At 37.0% G+C, this 24024-nt stretch overlaps 2 protein-coding genes across 6 annotated transcripts in view; one reads left to right on the top strand and one right to left on the bottom strand.

Annotated features, from left to right (window-relative positions):
* The window catches only part of LOC128999405 (uncharacterized), a 38762-nt gene extending 35160 nt beyond the window's left edge, over positions 1-3602 (top strand). The window contains exon 7 of the mRNA XM_054425902.1: positions 263-3602. Coding sequence (XP_054281877.1) covers positions 263-2650 — 2388 coding nt within the window. The 3' untranslated portion in view covers positions 2651-3602. The remainder of the gene's footprint in view (positions 1-262) is intronic.
* Positions 3603-4022: 420 nt separating this feature from the next.
* Positions 4023-16852, bottom strand: LOC128999407 (cysteine-rich PDZ-binding protein). 5 transcript variants are annotated; one of them, XM_054425908.1, is made up of 3 exons: positions 16416-16780; positions 8139-8478; positions 6267-6384 (listed from the first exon to the last, which is right to left on the bottom strand). In XM_054425908.1, exon 2 carries the CDS (start codon positions 8475-8477, stop codon positions 8175-8177), a length of 303 nt encoding a protein of 100 aa, XP_054281883.1. In that variant the 5' UTR covers position 8478; positions 16416-16780; the 3' UTR covers positions 6267-6384; positions 8139-8174. The 5 variants fall into 5 exon arrangements, with proteins under 5 accessions (XP_054281881.1, XP_054281882.1, XP_054281883.1 ...); XM_054425909.1 differs by having other exon boundaries at positions 6279-6380; XM_054425906.1 differs by lacking the exon at positions 16416-16780 and having other exon boundaries at positions 4023-6384; positions 8139-8276.
* Between the last annotated feature and the right edge of the window lie 7172 nt (positions 16853-24024).

Raw genomic sequence — 24024 nt, 5'->3', positions numbered from 1 at the left:
ATATTTATTTATAAAACTTATTTTAAAATCTTTCTATCATGGAAAAAATCTTGACTCTTATTATTTGTCAAAAAATGTAATGACTAATTTACCACTGACATTTTTTAAATTTGGAACTTCAGATAAAAAAAAAACTGTTAACTCGACTTATTACACTAAGCTTTAGTCATGCTCAAATGCTTGGATATAATTGATTTCCTATTAATTTAAAAATAATACGTGGATGGTGGAATCTCCTAAATTATTGTTTTTTTTGTTACAGATAACCAAAAGCAGTCCATCCAAGTGGGCCAATGAGTCATCAGTCGCAGACTTGAGCAATGGAGACATGACCAAACCTGCGATAATCGAAACATCTCCGATCGAAAAAATGCAAAAAGTTGGCGTGCGAGTACTGCCGCCAACAGCGAACTCTGAAACACTGAAAATCGAAGCAGAAAAATCACAGAATGCTAGAAACTCATACATTGAAAGTGGTCAAGTTTTATCCAAGAAATCTCCATCCAATACGCTTATCAAAACAGAAAAGTTGACTTCAGATTCATCCACTAAAACAACAAAATCACCTGTTACTCCTTCAAAGCCAAGTATATCACACGATTTTGATGAAATTGATTTGACAGATAGTGGCCACGATGATAAAATGAGCCAAGATGGCAACAGTAGAAAAAACACACCCTCCCCTGGCCTGAAAGAAACAAATGTTAAATCTTTGTTAGTGAAAGGTTACAACAACTTAAAAGAAAAATTCCATCATGCTGGATTAAAGCTTGAAAAAGACAATGAGGACGAATTAAAACCAAAACACAATGATGCTTTGCCTGAGGACAACTTGTCTGTAAGTGCCAAAAATGATAAGGCCATAAATATAGAAAAACAGGATAAAAATGCTAATGCTGAATCCAATCAGACTCACGATGTTCCAGAAGAAGTGCAAAAAGCTGGTATGGCAGCAAGAAGCAATCGAAAATCAATGACTGAAGAAGGGAAAAACTGGGAACGCCTCAGTGTTATTGATGTACAAAAACTAGAAATAGAAAGAAACAGAAAGGATAGTGTCAGTGGGGACAGTTCGAATGGAGGTGAAACCTCTAGCCAAAAAAAGAGCAAACGGAAAGCTCCTCCTCCACCACAAATCAAACCAGAGGACGAGACAGAACCAGTAAAACCTGCTCCAGAAATAGATGAACCAGATAACAAAGACAGTTTGTCAGAGAAAAATAACAGTCTTGATTCAGTTGATAGTGATTCTGAAGCTGGAGACAAAAGCGGAACAACGATCGAACTGAATTCTTCACACATAACAGTTCATCATGCTCCTGATTCTGAAACCAGCAGGAAAGCAGCATCGCTGGGAGATCTCTCCAGAATTGGCAATGATCAACCAATAATAGTTTTGGAACGGGCAGTTTCACTTGATTTGGCTGATGGAACACCGGGTGGTAGCAAAAAGAGAAAAGCGCCTTTGCCACCACAAGAAGAATTTTCAGATGACAGTGGACTAGCATACAGTAAAGAGGCGAGGATTGATTCGACCGTACAAACAAGGCTAAAGCACTCCTCTGATTTTGGAAGACTTGAAGATGCTGTAAAACTAAACGATCATTTGTCTGACGATGATACAGATCCTGGTGCAAGTGGTCTTTCCACACCTGAGCCTCCCTTGCAAACTATGATCAGTTCAACTCCCATGAAGAATGAGTTCTTCATGCCGTCTCTATCAGACAGTACTTATCAGAATGATAACACCAACACAACAATCAACAAGTCATCCCCTAGTCCACCTTTGAGTCCAGGTAGCAGCATCGGCGGTGTTCATATCAGCAGATGCAGTTGGGACTTGAGTGTCCCAGAAACCACAAATGAACGATTCATAACAGCCATGAATGGAAATAATACGGAGGACGAAGATGACACACCTCCTGAACTTCCGACCTCCCCTATTCCAACATACGTGACTGAAATACAAGTTGTTACTGCGAACAAAGATGGATTGGAAGGCCTCGTGGAAAACGGCAAGACCGAAATTAGAGATGACGTTTTCCCAAAAAACATTCCAGAGATGTCTTCGTTTATGTCTAACAACTCACACAAACCATTTTCTACATTTAACAGTGATCCATTCAGTGTTTCGACAAGAAAAACCCATGTGAACATCATAAGTTCCAATCAGTCTGATGATATGAACTCTTTGCCTAGCTTGAGTAATATGTCAGATACGTTGACTTCTGAAGTAAACAGGGTGTCACTTAGCCAGCCTAACAGTTTGGATCCTATTTTACCTGGAGATTTCACCATGAATATAAAGGAGTTCCGACCATCAGGAACTATGATGTTTTCAAGTGAGAACATGTCGGATGAACAGATTCTCGCCATGAAATCATCTCCCGAGCCCATTCTGATTGATACTAGTCCAAGACAAACACAGCTTCCCAAACCAGTGAGAACCAACATCAGCGTAACGTCAATCAAGAGTGGAGGTTCTCGTATACCAGTCCGAGCAGTGCCTGAACCAACTCAAAGGAAAGCTAAAAAAGAAAACTACGTGAGTTTCTCATCATTGAACGTGTCCTCGCCAAATGACAAAAAACATACGAATGGATCAGGGGAAAACAGCATCACTCATATAGTGTTGGACACCCACAAGTGAACTTCTATCGTTACACAGGCCTTCAGACATATATTGTCATGACTGTTGAGGTTTTAACTGATTGTTTTGTTTTAGCAGTGGTGCTGAAATTGAGTTCTGTGATGGTATTTTAAGTTAAGTTGTTATTGTTATAAGGGTAATTCGACTGAGAATTTGGAGAAATTGTACTTTTGTGCCAGAGTATAGCCATTTTAGTTTTAAAATGCTCAATTCCACCATTCTAGTATTATATATGTACATTTATATTTAAGTTGTGTGCCTTAATAACCTCTGTTGTAATATACTGTAAATAAAATAGGTGAATAGTTTGTAAATGGAATGGAGGACTACTTGATTTTCTTCAGTTATATTAGTTTTACAATCTCTTAAAAGTATATTATTCTTTTGTGACATAGTAAAATCAAAATAAAGTTTAAGATTTATTATTTGTTTTATATATACTGTAAGTTTTGAGGCGCTTGGACATAGAAGATTAAAAGTGTGTTTTTAACTGAATTTTTCAGGAAAAGGACCTTTAGTTTTTTGACAAGTAAAGTAATCGAAGCTTTTTCTAATGACCCACCACATAGAAATAAGATTTTATTCTAAGGTAAATATATCATCAATTTGGTGCTATTTACTTTTTTGTTATTAATAGTAGTTATTTTACTGTGTAATAATTATATATATTATAGTTTAAGAAAAATGCTTGACATACAGTAAAACCAAAAGATTACACCCACTATGTAATGGTAGCAGTACCAAATCATTCTCGATGAATTCTAACTCTTTAAGATAGATTGTGTTGGAAAAACATTATTAACTTAAATTATGTGTCAAAATAAAAATTTCTGTACCTGTAATAGCTAGAGGAATGTATGAATGGTCGTTGTATATAAAAAGTAACCTGTTTTCAATGCAGAGAATGTATTTTAACAGCTCAAATTAAAGTTCTTTTTAATCCTGTTTTAAATTTTTTGTATTTTTTCCTGATAGCACTGGGGGTTTGTTTAAAACATCTTAAACTCATTCTACACAATATGTTAACTAATTAATTCTTAATGCATCTTAACCAGGCTAATAACATTTAGTAATAAACCTGCAAAATAATATCCAATAAGTTACACAATTTTCATTTGGATGGAGCATTTTTAATCAATACACCACTCAAGTTGATGACTCAGGAAACTAGTCTAATAGTTTTTTTTATCAATCAACGACACTGACAATTCAATTTTCTTGGCTCAAAGCAGCAATGGGAAGTAAAGAGTGAACACAGTTGTTGTATACAAGTATAATAAGTATAAGTATTTCAATAATAAACACATAGATTCAACAATTTAAAAAATCAATATAAATTATGTAAACTGTTCAAAGTAAATTGATTATAAATATGTTAAATTCATCAGGAACACCACTGAGTAAATAAATGTTTAAATAATTACTATCCAAATAAGGAACGTATAATTAAACTTATGTAGCAAAGTATATAGTGCAGGCATTCTATACAATGTCTGAAGCTTATAGGTAAAGAATGAAATGGAGTAATAAAAATAGAATTTTGATTTTATACACTTTGACAAGGATTTTTTTATAAATACTGTAATAATGCCTAGCCATTCTATACAGGATGTCCCTAATCAACCTGTACTGTTTTTGTGGGATTGTTCCTAATATAGAGACAAACAGATTTTGCAATATACCATGGGGTCTTCCTAGTTTTCCGTCTATCTGTTTGTAAGTGTTTTTTACAAATTTCCTCATAGCTTGCTTCAACTTATGTTGAAACATCTGTACCAAATTTAACGATTCTAAATTGAGGCCTTAAAAGGAAATTTGTAAAAAACAATACATAGACAGAAAACTAGACATGGGAGACCCATGGTTATATTGCAAAATCGTTTTGACTCTATGCAAGGAGCAATCCCATAAAAGCGGTGCAGGTTGTTTAGGGACACCCTGTATAATGCCCCACAGGTATGCCAGGCAAAATATAAAATCAAGATTCAAGGTTAAAAAAAAAACATTTACTTAATTACAAAGTGTACAGGGTGTATCCATACTTTTGCCTGATTCTGTATATAGACAAACATATTTTTTCAATTACAATAGCTAGATGTAATTGGTTACATTATTGATTGCAGAACTGTTTGAATAAAATATAAAATATGATTACAAATTATACAAACAGTTAAAATAAAATATCGGACTTAGGAACACCACAGAAGTACATAAATGTGTAAAAGTTTCTATTCTTTTACCCATCAACCAAATTATAACCCTGGGAACCAATGTGCAACTATTTTGGTTATGTTGTACAAGATTAGAAACAAACATGTTTCAATAAGTATTTTTCCTGGGAAGGATTAAGTTTGCCAACCATGAGATATTTTGCAAAACAAAGATAATCGTTTACACACTGATTATCTAACATATAAAAATCGGAAAAGAGAAATTTTGCATCTAGTTGTAAACCTTTCAAAGTCCTCTCTAGATTGTTGGTCCTTTGTGTACCATAATACTGAAATCCTGTTTCCCGGGGATGTTTGTTGCACACCATAACACCACGAATGGCAACAGCGAGAGAGTATTCTTGAAATATACCTTCTTGCCACTTTGCCATTAGTAAGTCACTGGTGGCTAGCCGTTTAGCAGCCTCACTTAAGTCAACAAAATTTGTGAATTTTGTATAGAAATTCTCATTCAATCTACAGACAAAATCTTTTGCCTCTGCGAGGAAACTTTCGATTAAAGTGTCAGGTGTTGCTCCAAATTGAATATTACGATTTGCAGAAACTATAACTTTCCTTGGTGTGAGAACATTCCCAATACCTTGAAAAAAATCTACACGATAGTCTTTTGATTTTTCCTTATCACCTGACTGGGTTAGTAGTTTTTTATCTGTTGGTTCCATACACTGAAAGTACAGTTCTAACACACCATGACGTATATCACCTTTGCTAGAGGAACAGATTGCATAAAGAGCTTGGTCAGTTGGAACTTTAAAGTGTTTGTTTGATTCTCTTTCTCTAGTGATAATTAATCTGAGAACTCTGAGCATCTGAAGGTTTGTTATCGGGTTAAACCAAATCACCTGTATCTTAAGATTCATCTTACTGGAAAATAACATCCTGCGCACTTTACTATCACCACAGATAAAAATTATAGGATTGTTTAGTGTCAAATTTGAAACATTTTCTAAAACTTCATAAAATAAATTTGGGTTTTGAATAAATACAGTGGGAAAATCCTTTACTAGGATTACCGTTTTAAGACTATGTAAACTGAAACAACTGTCGTATTTTGATGTCTTCACTAGAAATTCTTCAAATCGTTTTATAATACTCAACTGTGGAGCAGTTGCAAACTTATCTACAGGCGTTATCCACTCTAATAGTTTGAAATGTAGCTTTTTACATACAATTTCCAAAGTTGTGGTTTTACCACATCCAGAAGGTCCAGCAAGTAATAAAAACTTACTCTGAGACTGAACAAGCCAATTTTCAAGTTCTTCAACTTTACGAATATGCACTCCTAGTTCGTCAATTTTGGTAGGGCAATGGATTTTCAACCAGTCACCTGAACTTGAAACTATTTGATTTTCTTTCGTAGTATCTACTACCACATTTTCCTGATGTATACATCCCTTCTTTAAGGGCGGTGGAAGAAAAAGCTCTTCTGATTCAAATGAAGGTTTTATCCAATTCATCTTTTTATTTTCTCTTTAGCTTTTACGGTTTCTCTTTCATCACTATCTGAAATTATTAAATCAGAATATAGTTAGTGAGGTAAATTCACAGAGCATAGAATAAATATAGAGTCCCCACTCCTATCCTACAGCTATACCAGTAGTGAAACCGATTTCCGCCATCTTGGTAAGAGAACTGGGCTCGGAACTTTGAAAACACAGCGTCATTACCACTGTGTTATTCTATGCTACTTTATGAATTAGATGAAGCTACGGTAACGCTCCGAGGATACATATAGAACTATCCTCCCTTCGATATTGACCTAGGACTCTGCTCCGCGGGCTTTCAAAGTTCTGAGGTGAGAGTTTCAAAAGTAAATATTGATTGGTGGTTTCCATGGCAACAATATAATGGTTTAAATGTAAATGCAGACCCGGCCGAGAAGCCTGCTTCAATCCAGACATCGAGTGCCGCCTCTATATTTATTCTATACTCTGTGGGTAAATTTCCTTCATCACAGTTTTAAAACAAACTGGCAAACCTATAGTGATAAAACGTTACAAACATTATCATTAAAAAGTATTATATTCAGTATGGGATTTGTAAATGGAAGTGAATCTACTTGAAATGAGTGTCTTGATCTTTTAAAATATTTGTTGGGAAGCTGATTAATATAAATTACTTTACCCTTAAAGGCCTTATTACACAAGGTAGCATGGCGACGTCCCCAGTGACAGTAGCTGGCGACGCAATGGCTACCAAACCACTGGCCAGTTCAGTAGCCAGAATTTTTCTATTTTTATAGCCAGTGGCAACAGGGCTCGGTAGCCAGTCCTTCGCCAAAGTGTGGCTACCTTCCTGTAATAACATCCATAAGAATCAATGCCCCATGACAGACTGAGTAGCCAGTTCTGTAGCTGGCGATGTCGCCAGGTTACCTCGTGTAATAAGGGCCTTAGACATCCCATGTCTTCTTATACTTAATAGGCCTACTTTAAACTATTATATTATTAAAATCCAACACCCCATGAAAAGATAATATTGCCAGTTTCAACTCACAGATTAACTGAATGATTCAAATGCGAATTACCAAACCAAACTGTAATAGGATATATCTATTATAGGAAACATAACTAAAAACAATGGCTATAATCATTGAGTATAAACATAACTATGTTTATATGTTATGTTTATACTCAATGCTCTAATTAATCAAAAAGAAAATGTTGAAGTGCTATTTTAAGCATAGATGTTGCAGTCCAGTTTTGGTAACAATATAAGGTACTGTGTACATGAGCTTAACGATGGGGTCAGTTTAGGGGATGTTCTACAATCATGGACAAGCCAATCAAAGTATTTTGCTGAACATTACCAAAAGCGCCCCTTCAATTTTATATTAAACAAGTTTGGTTATAAAAAATTAAGTCTAATACTGTAGGCTATAAACTGAGCTCTTAATAGACTATAAACTGAGCTTTTGTTAAGCATTTGGGGTTGTACATGAAGGCTCCCAAATTTGGTTCCCTATAACTAAAGTCTATAGATTCAGCAGGTTAATAATTTTAGACATTATCTGTTGCTATGTCAGTTTTATTTTATACGGTACTTAATAACTGCAAATGGTCTTGCATAGACTATAGCTGGCAGGCCTAATCATTAGCTTACAGAATTATTTAAATATATTGATTTATATTAGCCTATGGTAAAAAAAAAAAAAAAAAAAAAAAAAATGGCATGACATAAGACTAGGGTTAAGAATTGTATCAAACAATAGTGTAGGAATAATATTATGATAAAAAATTAGTACCTATAAAACTTACATGAAAAGACTATTTGCAAAATTATAATCAGTGAATTTACGCAGAAGACTGTTTGTATAGCTTTGTATTTAAAAGTTTCTTTCCACACATAGCGCAGATTCCTTTTTTGTAAGCACAAGGTTGGCAATAATGGGATCCAACTTGGTGAACTTTCTGCCGGCAAATTTTGCAGGTTTCAAACTTTGATGTGTAAGGGTTGAATCGGTTTTTGCTTGCTGTTAAAGCCTTATTTTCCCCAACCTTCCTTCCACCACTCTCGACAGTGTTTCTTGCACCAGTTTTCCAAGGATCTGGCGTGATGACCTTTCCAAGTTTCTTCTCACATTTTTCACAAACCATTCTGAAAACAATAAACACAGCTATTGATAGATCTGGTTACCAACATTAAATCTAGTTGAAAAAACGAGAAAAAAACTGTTCTAATTATTTGTTTTATCTTGTTGCCACAACTGTTGTCACTGAATATGATCAAAGTAATTTCATTTCGTAGAATATAAGTCTAATAATAGGCCTATGCATTGAAATCCTCTAAATGTATATAGTCCTAAGTATTAAAAATGGACTTAACAGGCCTTAATAGCATAATAAGTCACCCAATCTGAGTACCTATTCTATAATATGTTCATAAATAAATAATATCATAAATAAAAGTTTATCCTCGTTTTATGAACACAAAACTTATTTTAATAAGTAAAGGTGGGTCCACACTTGACGAACAATGTCCGCTAACATGTGAATGTTCGCCAGCGAACGTTCGATGTCCGCTAAGTGTGGACGCATCAACGAACATTTTTTGTTCAGCCTAAAAGTTTGCTCTATGAGCAAAATTTTGTCCAGTTTGGAGAGAGCAGCCCTTCGTGTTACAGCCCCTTGCAGCATGTCTTTGCGTTAAAAGTATACGATGGTGACTGCAACACAACGTGATAACTGTCAAGACCGACTAGACAATGGTCGAAATGCCACTTACTTTGATATTCATCAGCAACCGCAATCTATTTTTTAGCAGAAGATGGCGTCTTTACACAGCTAGATAATGCACAAACATACTTCCAGGACAATATTTGATATGCTTTGCCTGGATATTTTAAACAAATACATTAGAGAGTCCCCACTTGCCAAAAACCTTAAGGTGACTGCTAATCTATCTTTCACACCAATTGGTTCACAACAAAAAGTATTCTTTTTTTAAATTTCAGGACCTATTAATGTTACCAGCAATTCAAAATCATAGTTCGGCATCCGAGTAAAGTTTGAGAATATGCAAACAGCTACCAAGTCCGCTCTGAAGTGTTGTCCACTATATTTATTATCATTACTATTTATTATCACTTTGTTATTACCATTGTTATTACTTTTCTAGTTAGTACTATTGTAAATGCCTTCTCATATTGTAAACACATATTTTGTAAAATGGTGCAATCCGTTGGGAAATAAATAAATATATTCATATCGTCTTCTGTCTCTGTCACCACCGACGACGCCGTTGATAGATGTTAATGTAACATGCAGCAGAAACAACAGTACAGATTGAACAGCTTAAAAATGTTCAGCGGATATTTTTTCCTAGTTCACTGTACAAACGTGCATGTTCCTCGTGAATGTTCGCCAAGTGTGAACGCAGCTTAAAACAAGTTTAAATGAGTCTTATATAACTTAATAAGAAATATTTAAAAAGTAGCATGATGAGCAATTGTGAAACAATTCACTCATCCCTCTGGGTGGTTAATTTCAGGTCCACCTATCCCACTCAGCTCAAACACAAAAATTCAACGACCAGACCTTTGCTACCCGTAATAAATCACTTGCAATGACCATTGTCATTTGTAATGACTTGTAATGACCTAAATCACTTGTTACAAAACATTTTATTACGGTACACATCATGTTAGTTAGTTGCTGTGAACCGAAATAGGCCTATCATTAATTTGATAAGAGATTAGGAGAAAGTATTTTTTAGGAGATGGTCAGCGTTCCAGATCTTTGGAGTGATTCTCAGATTTATGGCCTAAGGGTAGTAGATGCTGGGGAAGGGTTGAGAAAGCAAGGGTGATAGCTGACGTAGAGTGAGAGAGAAGGAAAGGTTGGGGAGAAAAAGAGGGATGACGTCTTGAAGGGTGGAATACATTTCTTAGAAAGCATGGGGTGTTATACCAAAACTAAACTAAACTACTGTAAATAATGTACTTAGTTTTTATTTTTTATCATTAACAAATTATAACGCAATCTATCAGACTAGTTCTGTCAAAGATGAAGAATTCAAGTATACAAGTAACTGTTCACATATGGGTCACTTGAATGGATTTCTGTTTGACTAACAAAGATTAGGCCTATATGCAACAATAGTGGCCATCAATAGAAACTAATTATTCTAATTTATTTCCTGTTTTCTCGCTAACCTATTTATAATAATTTGAATACGGTACTTGGCTTGTCTTCAGCGTTCATTTACTACAAAAAACTTTCTTTTTCTAGTTTCTAGATATATTCTTGTTATTCTCTGTTCTATTTCCAATACAACAATATTAAACACACATCTTGTTTCAACAAACTCTATTTCCAACTAAACCAATGTTTACAAAAACATGTTTACAAAAATCATCTGTCAACAAAAGATATTTAAACACAAATAAATCATATGACTAAAAGAACATACTTAATACAACATCCCGCCTCAAGATGTCTACATCTTCATGAAGCTCGGTACCGCCTCGGTATCTTGATGAACCTTCCATAATGGGTAACTGTGCCAGCGTCTGGACGATCACGTGAGTTAGATGGACAATTAAGGACCGTAGATGAACAGTTTGAAAGAATGCAATCTTCTCCGTAGTATGGTGCAGGAACTAAGAACTTCTGGTTTCGTCGAATGGTTTTCTTGTCAATGTCCACAAGGTAGGAACGTGGTTCGTTCAATTTCCTGACTACTTTACCATGTCTACGTAGATCTGTGATCCATACCATGCTTCCCTCTTCTAATTCACTTAAACCCCTGGTTCCATGTCGTTTATCAAATTGCATCTTATACTTCGACTGGTACTTATTCTCCCTCTCAAAAAAGTCTTTATTTTCCACAGGATTTCCAACCAAAGTAGATGGAAGATTGTCTCTTATTTTCCCTCCAAACATAAGTTCTGGAATCAATGGTTCACTGTGATTAGTTGAGTTCTGAATACACACTGGACACGATTTGCTTTTTCTTTCTATTTCTTGAGAAATTCCAGGCCACCACATGGTTTCCAAAGCACGTTTCCTTGTTTTTGTGATTCCCAAGTGTCCACTGTGAAGCCTCTTAAGCATTTCCGCTCGTAGTTCATGAGGTATTATCATCCGAGTTCCTCGAAGCAATAACCCATCAATACAACTTAACTCGTCTTTCACGTTAAAGTATTCTTGAATCTCATTAGGTAAACTTGATTTTTCAGGCCATTCGTCTAAAATTTTTAGCTTGAGTTGTGCACATATTGGATCCCTCATTTGTGAGTGAAGTACTTTTGTCACATTTTCGTCTGTAGTGTTTATTCTAAACATACTGATTTCATGGACGAAGGCTTCCACTTCTTCTGTCAATTCGCCATCTTCATTAGCCGGAATAGGACATCTCGATAGCAGATCTGCTATGGCAAGGTCTTTTCTTGGGGTCCAGGTCATGCGATAATCGTATCTCATCATACGCATTCGGAATCGCTGTAGTCTCGGTGAGAGCTCGTCCAAATTTTGTCTATTGAAAATTGAGACAAGCGGTTTGTGGTCGCTCTCAATTGTGTACATTTTACCCATCAGGAAACATTTTAAACGGTCACTTGCCCAAGTGCACGCAAGCGCTTCTCTCTCAATGTTACTGTAGTTTTCTTCAACAGGCATTAGAGTCCGAGATATATATGCCACAGGTTTCTTGTTTTCTCCTTCAACTTGTAGTAAAACCGCTCCAAGACCTTTTTTTGAAGCGTCACAAGAAAGAATCGAGGGCTTTTCCGGATCGTAAACAGTTAAACATGGCTCTGATGATAAAATCTGTTTCACTGTGACAAAAGCTTTTTCCTGAGTTGGTCCCCAAAAGAAATCGTGTTTAGTCTTTAACAAGCTTGTAATTGGCTTTGAAATCTCACTGCAGTTCGGAATAAATTTAGCCAGAAAAGTGACCATGCCCATGAATCTCTGGACTTCATTAGCATTACTTGGGGCTGGTAAGTCCACAACTGCTTGTACCTTGCTTGGATCAGGCTTGATTCCTTCCTTAGACAGCACAAACCCCAAAAATGTCACAGTCTTCTTGCAGAACTCAGACTTCTGCTTATTCAAAGTGATTCCATTAGCTTGCACTCTCTCTAGAACGGCTCTAAGACACTCGTCGTGTTCCTCTTTCGTTCTTCCCCATATCAAACAGTCATCAATGTGCACTAAACAGTTCTTTGCCCCTTCTAAAGCTTTTGACATACGGCGCTGAAACTCTTCATGAGCAGATGTAATTCCAAAAGGTAACTTACAGAATTTATACCTCCCGAAAGGGGTGATAAATGTTGTGTAATCTTGAGACTCCTCTGCAAGGTTCAGTTGCCAGAAACCGGAATTCGCATCGATCTTGCTGAAGTACTTGGCTCCCGCAATCTCGGACAATGAAATCTCAATCTTTGGAATAGGATAAAACTGACGTTTCACACTGTTGTTGAGTTTGGATAGGTCCACGCAGATCGTAACCCCACCTCTCTTTTTTGCGCAAACTACCATTGGTGCGCACCAATCAGTCTCGTGTTCAACTGGGACAATCACTCCTTTTTCAAGCATATTCTCTAACTGCTCTTTCACCTTGCTTTTTAAAGGTATTGGTACAACCCTGGGGGTAGATATAGCATAAGGAACTGCATTCTCCTTCATTTCTATCTTGTACTCTCCTTTCATATTTCCCAATCCTTGAAATAAATTAGGGTACTTAGTAACCCAGTCAATATCTGATGAATCTACAGAAAAGATCCTCTTCACCAGGTTCAGCTCTTCACAGGAACGTCTGCTAAGAAGTGGAACATTGATCTCATCAGAAATATACGCATAATCATAAACCGATACACCCTTATGGTTAAGCTTCAGCCTTAAAGTTCCCAAAATATTGATTCGTTCTTTCTTCTTTGCACTGTACACAGGGGATTTGCACTTTCCTAGAGGCAGAGTCTTAATAAAATCACCAAGAACTCCTACTGGAATCATGGTTACATCAGCGGCTGTGTCAAGTTTAAATTTTATAAGCCCTAACACTTGGTTTCCACAGCTTGCTTTTACCTCCTGGGCCCAGGCTCTGTCATTGTTTTCTATATTCCCGATGAAAATCTCAGGAACCTGTAGATCTCCACAGTCTGAAACTCTCTGTTCGATTTCTTTAACAACGTTTTTGTTTTTTCTCATCCACTTTTCGCGGTAGGGACAGCATCGAAAAAAATGTCCAATCTCGGAACATTTGTCACATTTGGCTTTCCTAGCAGGACATTCGGCCAGTGATCCGTGCCAATCATAACCACATTTCCTGCACTTCTTTGTATTTTCTGCATCCTCGATGTATTTCTGGTCACAAACTCCTTCTGTCCGATTCGGTTTACCGTTTTGAACTGACGTTTTATTTACCAAAAAAACATTAGTATTGGCAAGTTCACGTTTTTGGCGTTCTAGCTCCTCATGTTGGCGCAAGGTATTAATTGCTTTCTCCAGAGTCAATTGAGATTCCAGCTGGAGTCTATCACTCAGACCCTCATCTTGCATACCAATAATGAGGATGAGAAGCATCATCTCATCATTTAGTTCACCCCATGCACACGTTTTCGCAAGGCCATGCAAATCTGTTATAAATTTTTCAGATGGATCACTCCCTTGCTTGTGTCTCAAAAATTTTGATCTCTCATAAATTATATTCCGTCTTGGCACAAAGTATTCATCAAAGGCCCTAAGAGCCTCGTCATAAGTATTAGGTTTTGGTGAAAACGAATCGAAAATATCTTCACTTCTACTACCCATTACAAACAAAAGTACATCGATTTGCCGAGCGTCGGAAGTGCTATCCAGACCGCAACCCCGTCTGTACCTTTGAAAGCGATTCCTCCAGGAATGCCATTCATTCGGAATAAAAGAGAACGTTTCTGGAGTTGGTAACGTGATATTGACCATCGGAGTAGGAGTATACATAACTGCATCATTTTCTCGGTTCGTATGTCCCAATGCAAAACCTCGTGACTCATCTTTAGTCTTTCTAGAGTCCCTTTCTGAAACGTAGTTGAGTTCACTTTGGGCGTCGTCCTCACCGTTATCCTCATACCTTTGCCTCCGAGTATTTCGTTTTTTTCTGCCCTTACTTGACATTATGCGTGGTTTTAGACTTTCAGTTCGATAAAAATCCACTAAGCTGCCACCATGTTCTATTTCCAATACAACAATATTAAACACACATCTTGTTTCAACAAACTCTATTTCCAACTAAACCAATGTTTACAAAAACATGTTTACAAAAATCATCTGTCAACAAAAGATATTTAAACACAAATAAATCATATGACTAAAAGAACATACTTAATACAACATTCTCATATTCATCTTTTTATTAATTCATATAGGCCTCATATGAATAAGGTTAGGGCCTATTTACCTAGTCCCTTTGGATTTCACATTTTTATGTCTTGTGGTATAATGACAATTGAACTAATCAATAGAGCAGGCCTACTGTAAGCATACGACTTGTTTGCGAGCCGGGTGCGCGGGGGGAGAGCGGTACCAATCTCCCACCACGCAGCCAAAGTTTCTGTAGCATTGGTCGGACTACGCTTTCTAAAAACATTCGACTAGCGCTGTTCGCGTTGTTTTCCTTTTTTGCGTACATTTCTTTAGAATTTAAATTTGAATTTGATAAATACTAAGGGTTCTATATTATTGTTTTGTTACTGTAGTAGAGTATTTTATTTTGATATAACTATTTTTTTTACTTATTTAAATGTACACCAAACGGTAAAACCATATTAGGCCTATATTCAAATTTAATTGTAAAGTTTGACTTTTTAGGTGTAAATTTTTTAACTTTTATAGTTAGAGTTTACAGGCGATATCTTAAGAAATAGATATAGATGCATGTAAAAACACATACAGATATACCTATAAACAGAAAACCATAAGGCTTAGTACATAAAATTATGGAAACTTTTGCTTTTTTCATATTATGTACAATAAATAACACCTAAAAATATCGGACGGGTTTTCCGAACACCCTGTAAAACGGTTAATGGCTTGCAGTTATTTATTTTAAGTGTCAGGTAAAAGTGTAAAAGTGTCAGGCTAGGCTAACATCGATTAATATCATGGAAACCACCCATAAAAAAGGGCAAACAATTCACAGAGAAGCGATGGAAATATTATAAGACCAACAGGTGCCATGTGTTGGTGTTACGCATCCGCTGGGAGTAGCAGTAATATAGACAACATTTTTAGGGCGACTAGTAGCAGATCGCCAAGCGCCGGGCAGTGGTGGGGGCCCCTCCTGGCTAAGGAGGCGGTGGAGGGGCCACGCGCAAACAAGTCGTGCACTTACAGTAACTTCAACAGCTAACAAAGGCAAAAATAAATCGAGTTTTGACCTTCTAAAGTGGAAGAAGTACTGTATTTATTTTTTATAGTTACGAACGCTTATGAAACAAGTATTTAAATTATTGTACTTAGGTTAGCGAAAAAAAAGGAAATACAGTATAACAGAACAATTAGACTTAGTTTCCATTGCTGGCCACTATTGCTGCATATAGGTTCAAGATTATATAAGTAGCCTACTTAGCCTATTTTCGACATGTACCATACAAGTTTTTGGTGAGACAAGTTCATTCACATAAGTAGAACTTAACAGTAGGCCTATCTTAACTTATACTAATCTTACGGATCTTATACTATTGTTGTGGGCTACATAATTTACTATGTCTTTAAGTTTAGCCGAAGAGCAAGAAGAAAAACTATGCATTATTTTTTAAGACTAAGATAGCTTAATGCAATTTATGGCTGCACTTTAGTATCTGTCCTACACTCATTCGAATGAATATATCGATTATTTCATTTGATAGGCCTATATTAAGTCTGGTTAGTTAGGTTAACCTAACCTAACCGAATGAAATAATCGATATATCAAATTTTAATCTATAGGCCTATATCGATATTTATCATTCGAATGAGTGTAGGACAGATATTAAGTGCAGCCAAATGTTTAGATAGATAGCCTACTGGATACCAAGGTTTGGAAGTGTAATAAATTAGGCTAAGAAATTTTACCTGGGGCAGCCAAGTAGAGCAAAGTTTCAGCTTTTGTTGATTGTTTATGAAACAAGCTCGGTTCTCGTTCGGTATTGGTGATAACCGACTGTTTCGAAATTTGAATCTGTAGTTACTTCAATTCACACAGCACCTACCTCTACCTACCTAGCCTAGACCTAAATAAATGCATTGAGTAAATGTAATGTATTGGTAGGCTAGGTAATTTTCAATAACTTCCTATTTGACTCGATGCCTCTTGGTTACTGATTGTAGGTTATTTGACCCTATAATACTTGTTATAATTTATGAAATATATTGTACTACTGATTTGAGTGAATAATATTGTGCTGTGTATGTTCTGTATGTGTGTGTACTATTAAAAACAATACCTAATGATGTTTTAGTGTTTTTTATGTCCTATGTGGACCAGTGGACGGTATAAACCTATAAAAAAAACTCAAACTCACAAACTAAACTGAAACTGACACTTCGACACTTGACTTGACTTGACAGATGGTAGATGGATGTGCGTATCGATACGTATCGATACAGATATCGATACAAGGACCGCAAAATATCGATATTTTGTATCGATACGTGGGAGTGTATCGATATGCCCGTATCGATACACCTATAGCCAATATCGTATCGAATATCGTATTGCTTATTTATTAATATAAATCTTATTTTTATGGTAAGAAATTTGTCTTCCCATCTTCCTTCCCTCAAAAGGAGTATTGGAAATTTGATATTTTACCCTAATCTTCAAAAACACTGATAAAACATGTATTTTCAGCTATATTTTGCAAATAACCTCAAAACTAGGGCCACCATTAATGGAAGTGGGGACCCTCATCGTCCATATTATCACGGCCGCCTTTAAAGGCGGCCGTGATATTATACTATTTAGGGGCGGTTCACGAGCTCGGGACTTCATAGTCCGCGACCAGACGTTGGTCCCGGACTATATAAGCGACGACCAAAAAATGGGTTCACGAGTCAGAGCCTAATGATGTGAAAGCCGGGCCCATTGTAGGTCGAGACCAAATCCATAGCGGAGCCTAATGACAGGGATTCGCAGGGAATTTCTGTTGAGACGTTGGTAACAACCAGTAACAACAGTCTGGAAACACATGTGAAGCCACTGCTGTTGACATACGCACTTCCATACAATAGGATGGTCGTGAAAAAGGGCTGAACCAAAACGTCCAAACCGATTATTTTCCCCGTATTTCATTGTCCCAATGCTCGCCGATAATCTATCTAAGTTTATTTATTTATAAACACAACAATCCACGTTTTTGTCAGATAATGGAAGTCTTTAGAGAAATATATTTTTCTGTGTGCATTATTGTAATTCAATTAAGATGCATGATATAAAATAACCGGGTAGGCCTATTTATAACCGGATGAATGCCTATTTTGCATAAATGCCCGATAATTAAGGATGGTGATTTTTGGATAGGATAATTTTAACTAAACTTATTTAAATGGTGTACAATTATTGAAACTAAAATGTATTTAGAGGTACTGATTATTAGGTATAAAAATCGTATGTGTGTGCTAGATTTAATTGTGGCTGTAAACAAAGAATATTCTTTCCGTTATTCTTCCACTCTATAATAATCTAACTGTAAAATGTTGAAAATAATATTCTGCAATTAGCTTGTAATATTATTTATGTTAACAGCTATGGTTTTTAATTTACATTTTGTGTTGTTGCGATTTTTAAAATCAGTTTCATTACAATGCGTTTATATTTACTAGGTAGGAAGGATTTACTTATATTATATTTACTAGTAGGAAAACATAGTTTTTTTTCTTTGGGCATAGTTTCGAACTGAAAATTTGATTTGTTCTGCTTTCATTACCAAACAAATAGCTACCATCCAAACTTTACTAACATTAAATAAACCACCAGTTTCTCGATGAAAAGTGCCATCAGCCAAAAATATTAGTGCAACTGACATTTCTTTTTCAATTTAGAATACTGTAATGGATTTTGCTGTCGGGAAATCCGTGCCTTGGAGTGAACGCCTCAAATGACTCATTGACGGCATCTTTGGACACATTTTAATCCATCTTTAAATTCATCAAGTCGTAAAGGGGTTTTAGTCATGATAACGAGCTGGTCCTATGCGAGGTAGCGGAGTGATGGTACATAATTGTTAACATAATACAGTATAGACATTTCATAGTCATATTCAATACACACGGCGACCAGTGAGCCAGTGAGTACAACACAAGACGGTGATATCATCGCGAATCGTACTCAACGACTGACGGTTTGATTGATGTTTCCCACGGCAAAAAACTATTTCTGATAATTATGTTGGATAACGATGGTTTAACTGTGGCTGATTAGTTATATTTATATTCTACGCATAATTTTGTCGTTAAAATTGTAATGACATGGGGTTTATCAGTAAAATATCTTTGTTATGATACTACTTTGTTACGTGCATAATTTATCTGTCGTTTTAAGTTGTTTGATGATTTTTTTCATGTTTTATGATCCTTTTTACCATTTTTACATATTTTTTAAATATGGTGTTGTGGGTAATAAAACTGTTCGGAATTTAATGAGGAACCATATTTAAACATTAGTTTTTAACAAATAATAAAAATAAAGGAGCTAATTAGATAAAACCGGCATCATGTCACGTTAAACCTGCCTCCTACCAGGTCTGAGTTGGAGACCAAACACCATTGTTCTTTTGGGCCCGAACCATCTCATTTGGGCTCGGACTTGACTCGTGAACCCACCGGGACTAATGATCAGAGCCGGGACTATCTGTAATTGGACTCGTGAACCCAACTTTTAAAACCGGGTTTTATCCCTGCACTAATTGTGTGCCGCCTATCAGTTTGGTCCGCGGCTTATATAGTCTCGAGCTCGTGAACCCGATTTTTTAAGTCGCGGCCCAAATACCGGTTATTTCCGGATTCTGGGCTCGGACTACGATAGTCCCGAGCTCGTGAACCGCCCCTTAATGTGTAAGTGGCATACCCACCATCATTATTAGTACTTTTTGGTCCAATTAATTTCTGGAAACACATGTGAAGCCACTGCTGTTGACATACGCACTTCCATACAATAGGATGGTCGTGAAAAAGGGCTGAACCAAAACGTCCAAACCGATTATTTTCCCCGTATTTCATTGTCCCAATGCTCGCCGATAATACCCAGAATAGCATAACCGAAGGAACATAATTTCAGGTATATATAGTATATAGTATATAGGTTACCATAGTACGGGTTATCCCTGTGTAAAAACTAGGAAAACAATAACAAAATGTTTTCCAATTTGAGGGTTTACCGGAATTTGGAGGTTATGTATGTATGTTTGATACAAAAAAAAGACACAGGAAGGTCTTATAGTATAATAAGTTATTAATAACCTATTATAACCCTCTTTACAAGCTTGTAAGTAACATAGTATTTGTCTATGCAGCTTGTATATTTGAGATATTTAATTTTTTATATAAATTATAAATAAACAATACGATACGATATTTTATCCGATACAGATAAAAATCGATACAAGAGGATACGATACGATACACATATCGATACACCACGTTCCGATACGTATCGATACGCAGTATCGATCCACCGCATTGACCCGTATCGCCCATCACTGAGATGAGGAGACGAGACAGCCTGAAAATGAAAAGAGTGAGAGAAAAGAAAAAAGAGTAAAGAAAGAGACGGATGCCAGACTTCAGGACATGAAAGGAGTGAACAGATGTTTTACCAATGATTATAGATATGGATTTTGACTTTAAATAGCGCTAGTAGAATGGATAAATAGCGCCATGGTGGAAAAACACCATGTTTTCCTTTCACCATGATCCGCAGTACTATCCTGATGACCAATTCGAATATACCAATGAAAATGTGGTTGGGATTCCACAATGAACTGTAGGTCCCTTAGTTGCCATTAGCTGTATGGGCTATTAATTAACAGCTGTGTCTAAGGAATGTCGGCCCCGGCCGTATTCACAAACAAGACTACAAGATCGCGCCACTCATCCTACACTCATCTTCATTCATACTTGGCTTAAAATACCTACTATATGGTCGCCATTTCATTGAACAGTCATTGAACAACAGATCATTTCGTAATCTGAAAAATATACAGATATATATACAGTATACTAGTATACTAGGTAATAAGGTAATAGTGGTAATAGTATGCTAGTATACTGGTTTAAGTTTGGAATCGTAGTGGGCCGTTAATGAATAAATGTTTTCTCATATTTTAGAGTAAATTTAGTGCTTTGCCATTACCATTAATCTTATCACTCCACTACTCACCGATTCTTCTCCGCGTCCAGAGAAGGGCTTAATTTGAATACTGGAGTTTTTTCTCGTTGACAAAGGCTTACTCTGCTTTGGTTATAACACAGACTAATCAACTTGAATACTTGAATACTTGAAGTCTGTGTCGTTGACCGATGATATCGGTATGACTGCGTCATATTTACTTAATACTGAGAAAACTATTTACACACTATTTACACTGTGGCAAGTGGCTCGTTGCCTAGCTCTTCAAGGCTGTAAAGAGGCCTATCTACCAGCCTGTCACGTAGGGCCGTCTTAAAATCGTCTAGGTCCAGAGGTCGCGTACATGCACCGGCAAGGAATTAAAAAACCTTATCGCAGACCGAGGATAGCTCTTCAGTGAGCGGGCTAGGCGGCATCTCGGCAAATCAATGTCACAAGCTTGACGGGATGATGGTGACTATGAATATTGTCTCTCACAACAAAATGGTGGGTATTAACCTTCAGCAGGATCAAGACATTGAGGACATACTGGCTATAAACAGTCAACACACCCAGCTCCAGGAAGATGGGACGGCAGTGCGCTTTGTAGCCAGAGATGTTATTATCCTCAGCGCCTTTTTCTGTAGGGCAGAAGTAATTCCTGTGTCCATGGAGAATGGCCCCACAGAACCAGGCCATACGTGAGGTGACTGTGAAACAGCGCATGATACACCGCTAGCAAATACGGTCTGGTACGTAATGGTGGTCCTAAGCTTCCTTAAAAGGTGGAGAACTCTTGAGAGCTTTACACATACCTTTTCAATATGGTGGTGCCAACTTAGCTTTGAATCCATCCAGAACCCAAGCAGCTTCACGCTGTTTTCCTCAAGACCGATCTTCAAGGAACATAAAAGGATCTGAGTCTTCTCCTCGTTGATCTTAAGCTTGTTGGCTATAAACCAGTCCTTGGCCAGCCTCAGGGTGTTGTTTTCCTCCTCCAGCAGCGGGTCGATGTTCTTCCCCTTTGTGACCAAGGTGGTATCATCTGCAAAAAGGAGGGCATGGCTGGTTGTAGCAAGGTCATTGATCATTATTGTGAAAAGAAGAGGGCCCAGGACCGATCCCTGCGGAACTCCATGGGGAAGAGAGCCTATAATAGAAGAAGCACCCATAATTGTTACTATTTGTTTGCGGTTGCCAAGGTAGTCTGCAAGAGAGCAGACAACTGCGCCACCGATACCATATTTTCTCAGCTTGGCCAGAAGGATGCCATGTGACACAACATCGAAAGCCTTGCTGAGGTCACAAAGGCTGAGGTGGACCGATTCATTTTCCTCAAAGGCCTGGGATATGGTGTCGACCAGGCTCAGGAGTGCGGAGGTAATAGATCGACCACTACGAAAGCCATGCTGTGAGTCCACCAGTAGGCCATTATTTTCAAAGTATGAGAGGAGTTGTCTCTTCATCACAGTCTCCATCACCTTAGAAAAGATAGGGAGGATAGAAATGGGGCGAAAATTTTCCATCAGTGTAGGGTTCCCTTTCTTGAAGATGGGCACAGTACGGGCCTTCTTTCCCAGACAGCACATTTTATCCCAGGGACATCCCGTAGTAGTCCCATATGTCCTGAGAATGTCTCGGGATATGTGCGCTATCCTCAGGATATCCCGCAAAATCCCGGGACGAGTACGAAATCCACAGGATATCCTACAATATACCGTAATGTCCCGAGATTTGTAAGTTAACCTCAGGATATCCTGTAAAGTCCCGGGATATGTACGAATGCCATAGGATATCCCAGAATGTCCCATGACATCCCGGGACATGTAAAAAATCCACTGGATATCCTGTAATGTCCCGTAATGTCCCGGTAACAAACTGAAGAAAAAATACTACCACTGATGAAATGTACAGTATATCTAAATTTAAATGTTCAACAAGGCCAATATATAATAATTTGTTTTTTTCACTAGTGCTTTCAGAAACTTGGTTTCCATCTTCAGGCTGTGTTTACACTAGTACAGAAAGTAAATATTTACTTAATAAATTAATTTTAAACAAAGTTAAAACAGATGATTTAAAGGATATTGGAAAAATAAAAAATAATATTAGAAAAATTAATCTTTTGAATTTTGGATATGTTACAGTGTTGTTCTTGATGTATTTATTTTCAGTAATTCCGAATTTATAATTGGGCCGTCTTCATTATTTAACAAATAATTTTGGTCTGTTTCTTTTTTTCTAAAAATAAGATTCCCACGCATTAAGATGTTGAGGTTTTATAATTTATTTTAAAAGTTTAAGGTTTCCCAGATTGAAAATATGTCTTGTTAATACTATGGCTAGCAAGGGTTGACTTTACTTTACTGACATATTACTACCACAGAGTTCAGGAAAACTAGAGTTCTATCATAGTTGTGTGAAATGTGAATTTAATTCTAACTTTAAATTAATAAAACAACAAAAAACTAATTTTAATCATATAACAATCAATTATTACAGTGCTAATCTAATGGTGATTAAATAATCTATATTCAAATACCAGTATCCTCTCCAACTACCAGAAAAACAATTCAACTACTTGAGGCCTAAACAGATTAACAGAATCATATATAGCCTATACTGTAGTATCAAAAATATTTTAAGTATTGCGACCATTGCAACTGTTGGCTACTCTTTAACAACTTGAAAACACCCATAATCAACAAGCGCAGATAGCTCAGGAGGTAAGGTAAGAGGCTCACAAGGCGAAGGTACCAGGTTCGAAACCCGTCTGGGCCAAAAACTTTTTTCTCGTTTTTTTCTTCAAAATTTGTGTTTATTAACTATTTAATCAATTTACTAAACTTATAATTAAGCTTTTCATACTAAATCTATATTATTTTGTGTTTTTTATGTTCAGGCCCAGACCACACTTTATCCCAGGGACATCCCATAGTAGTCCCATATGTCCTGAGAATGTCCTGAGGACAACCCTGGGATGACCTCGGATGTCCCACGGATATGCGTGTGAGCTTATCCGTAGGACATCCCCGGGCGGGGACATTACGCATTCCTGTGGATATCCTGTGATATCCCAAGTTGACCATAGGACCACTATGGGATATCTTGCATATCCTGTCGCAATATCCGTGGGATGTCCTGAGGAGAAAGTGTGCTGTCTGGGAGAGAGCCCGGAAAAGATCCATGAGCCAGGCACAAGTTGACCATGTGCGTGAGAGGAACGGCCACGAGATCTGCAACAGCCCTGAGAACATGTGTAGAAAGGCCATAGACATCTTGGCTCTTGGAGTCTTTGAAATTCTTAATCATTTGGGATATCTCTCTTACACTCACCCTATTCCAGCAGGTAAATGA

This window comes from Macrosteles quadrilineatus, unplaced genomic scaffold, assembly GCF_028750875.1.
Source record: "Macrosteles quadrilineatus isolate MER2022 unplaced genomic scaffold, UCM_ALF_1.0 Scaffold_8__2_contigs__length_117827958, whole genome shotgun sequence".
In the NCBI taxonomy this organism is placed as follows: Eukaryota; Metazoa; Arthropoda; class Insecta; order Hemiptera; family Cicadellidae; genus Macrosteles; species Macrosteles quadrilineatus.
This window is presented reverse-complemented; position numbering and strand designations above follow the sequence as displayed.

What these genes read in the sequence shown, in the direction of transcription:
- LOC128999407 (XM_054425906.1), bottom strand. Translation starts at nt 6,338, where the DNA reads ATGAATTGGATAAAACCTTCATTTGAATCAGAAGAGCTTTTTCTTCCA.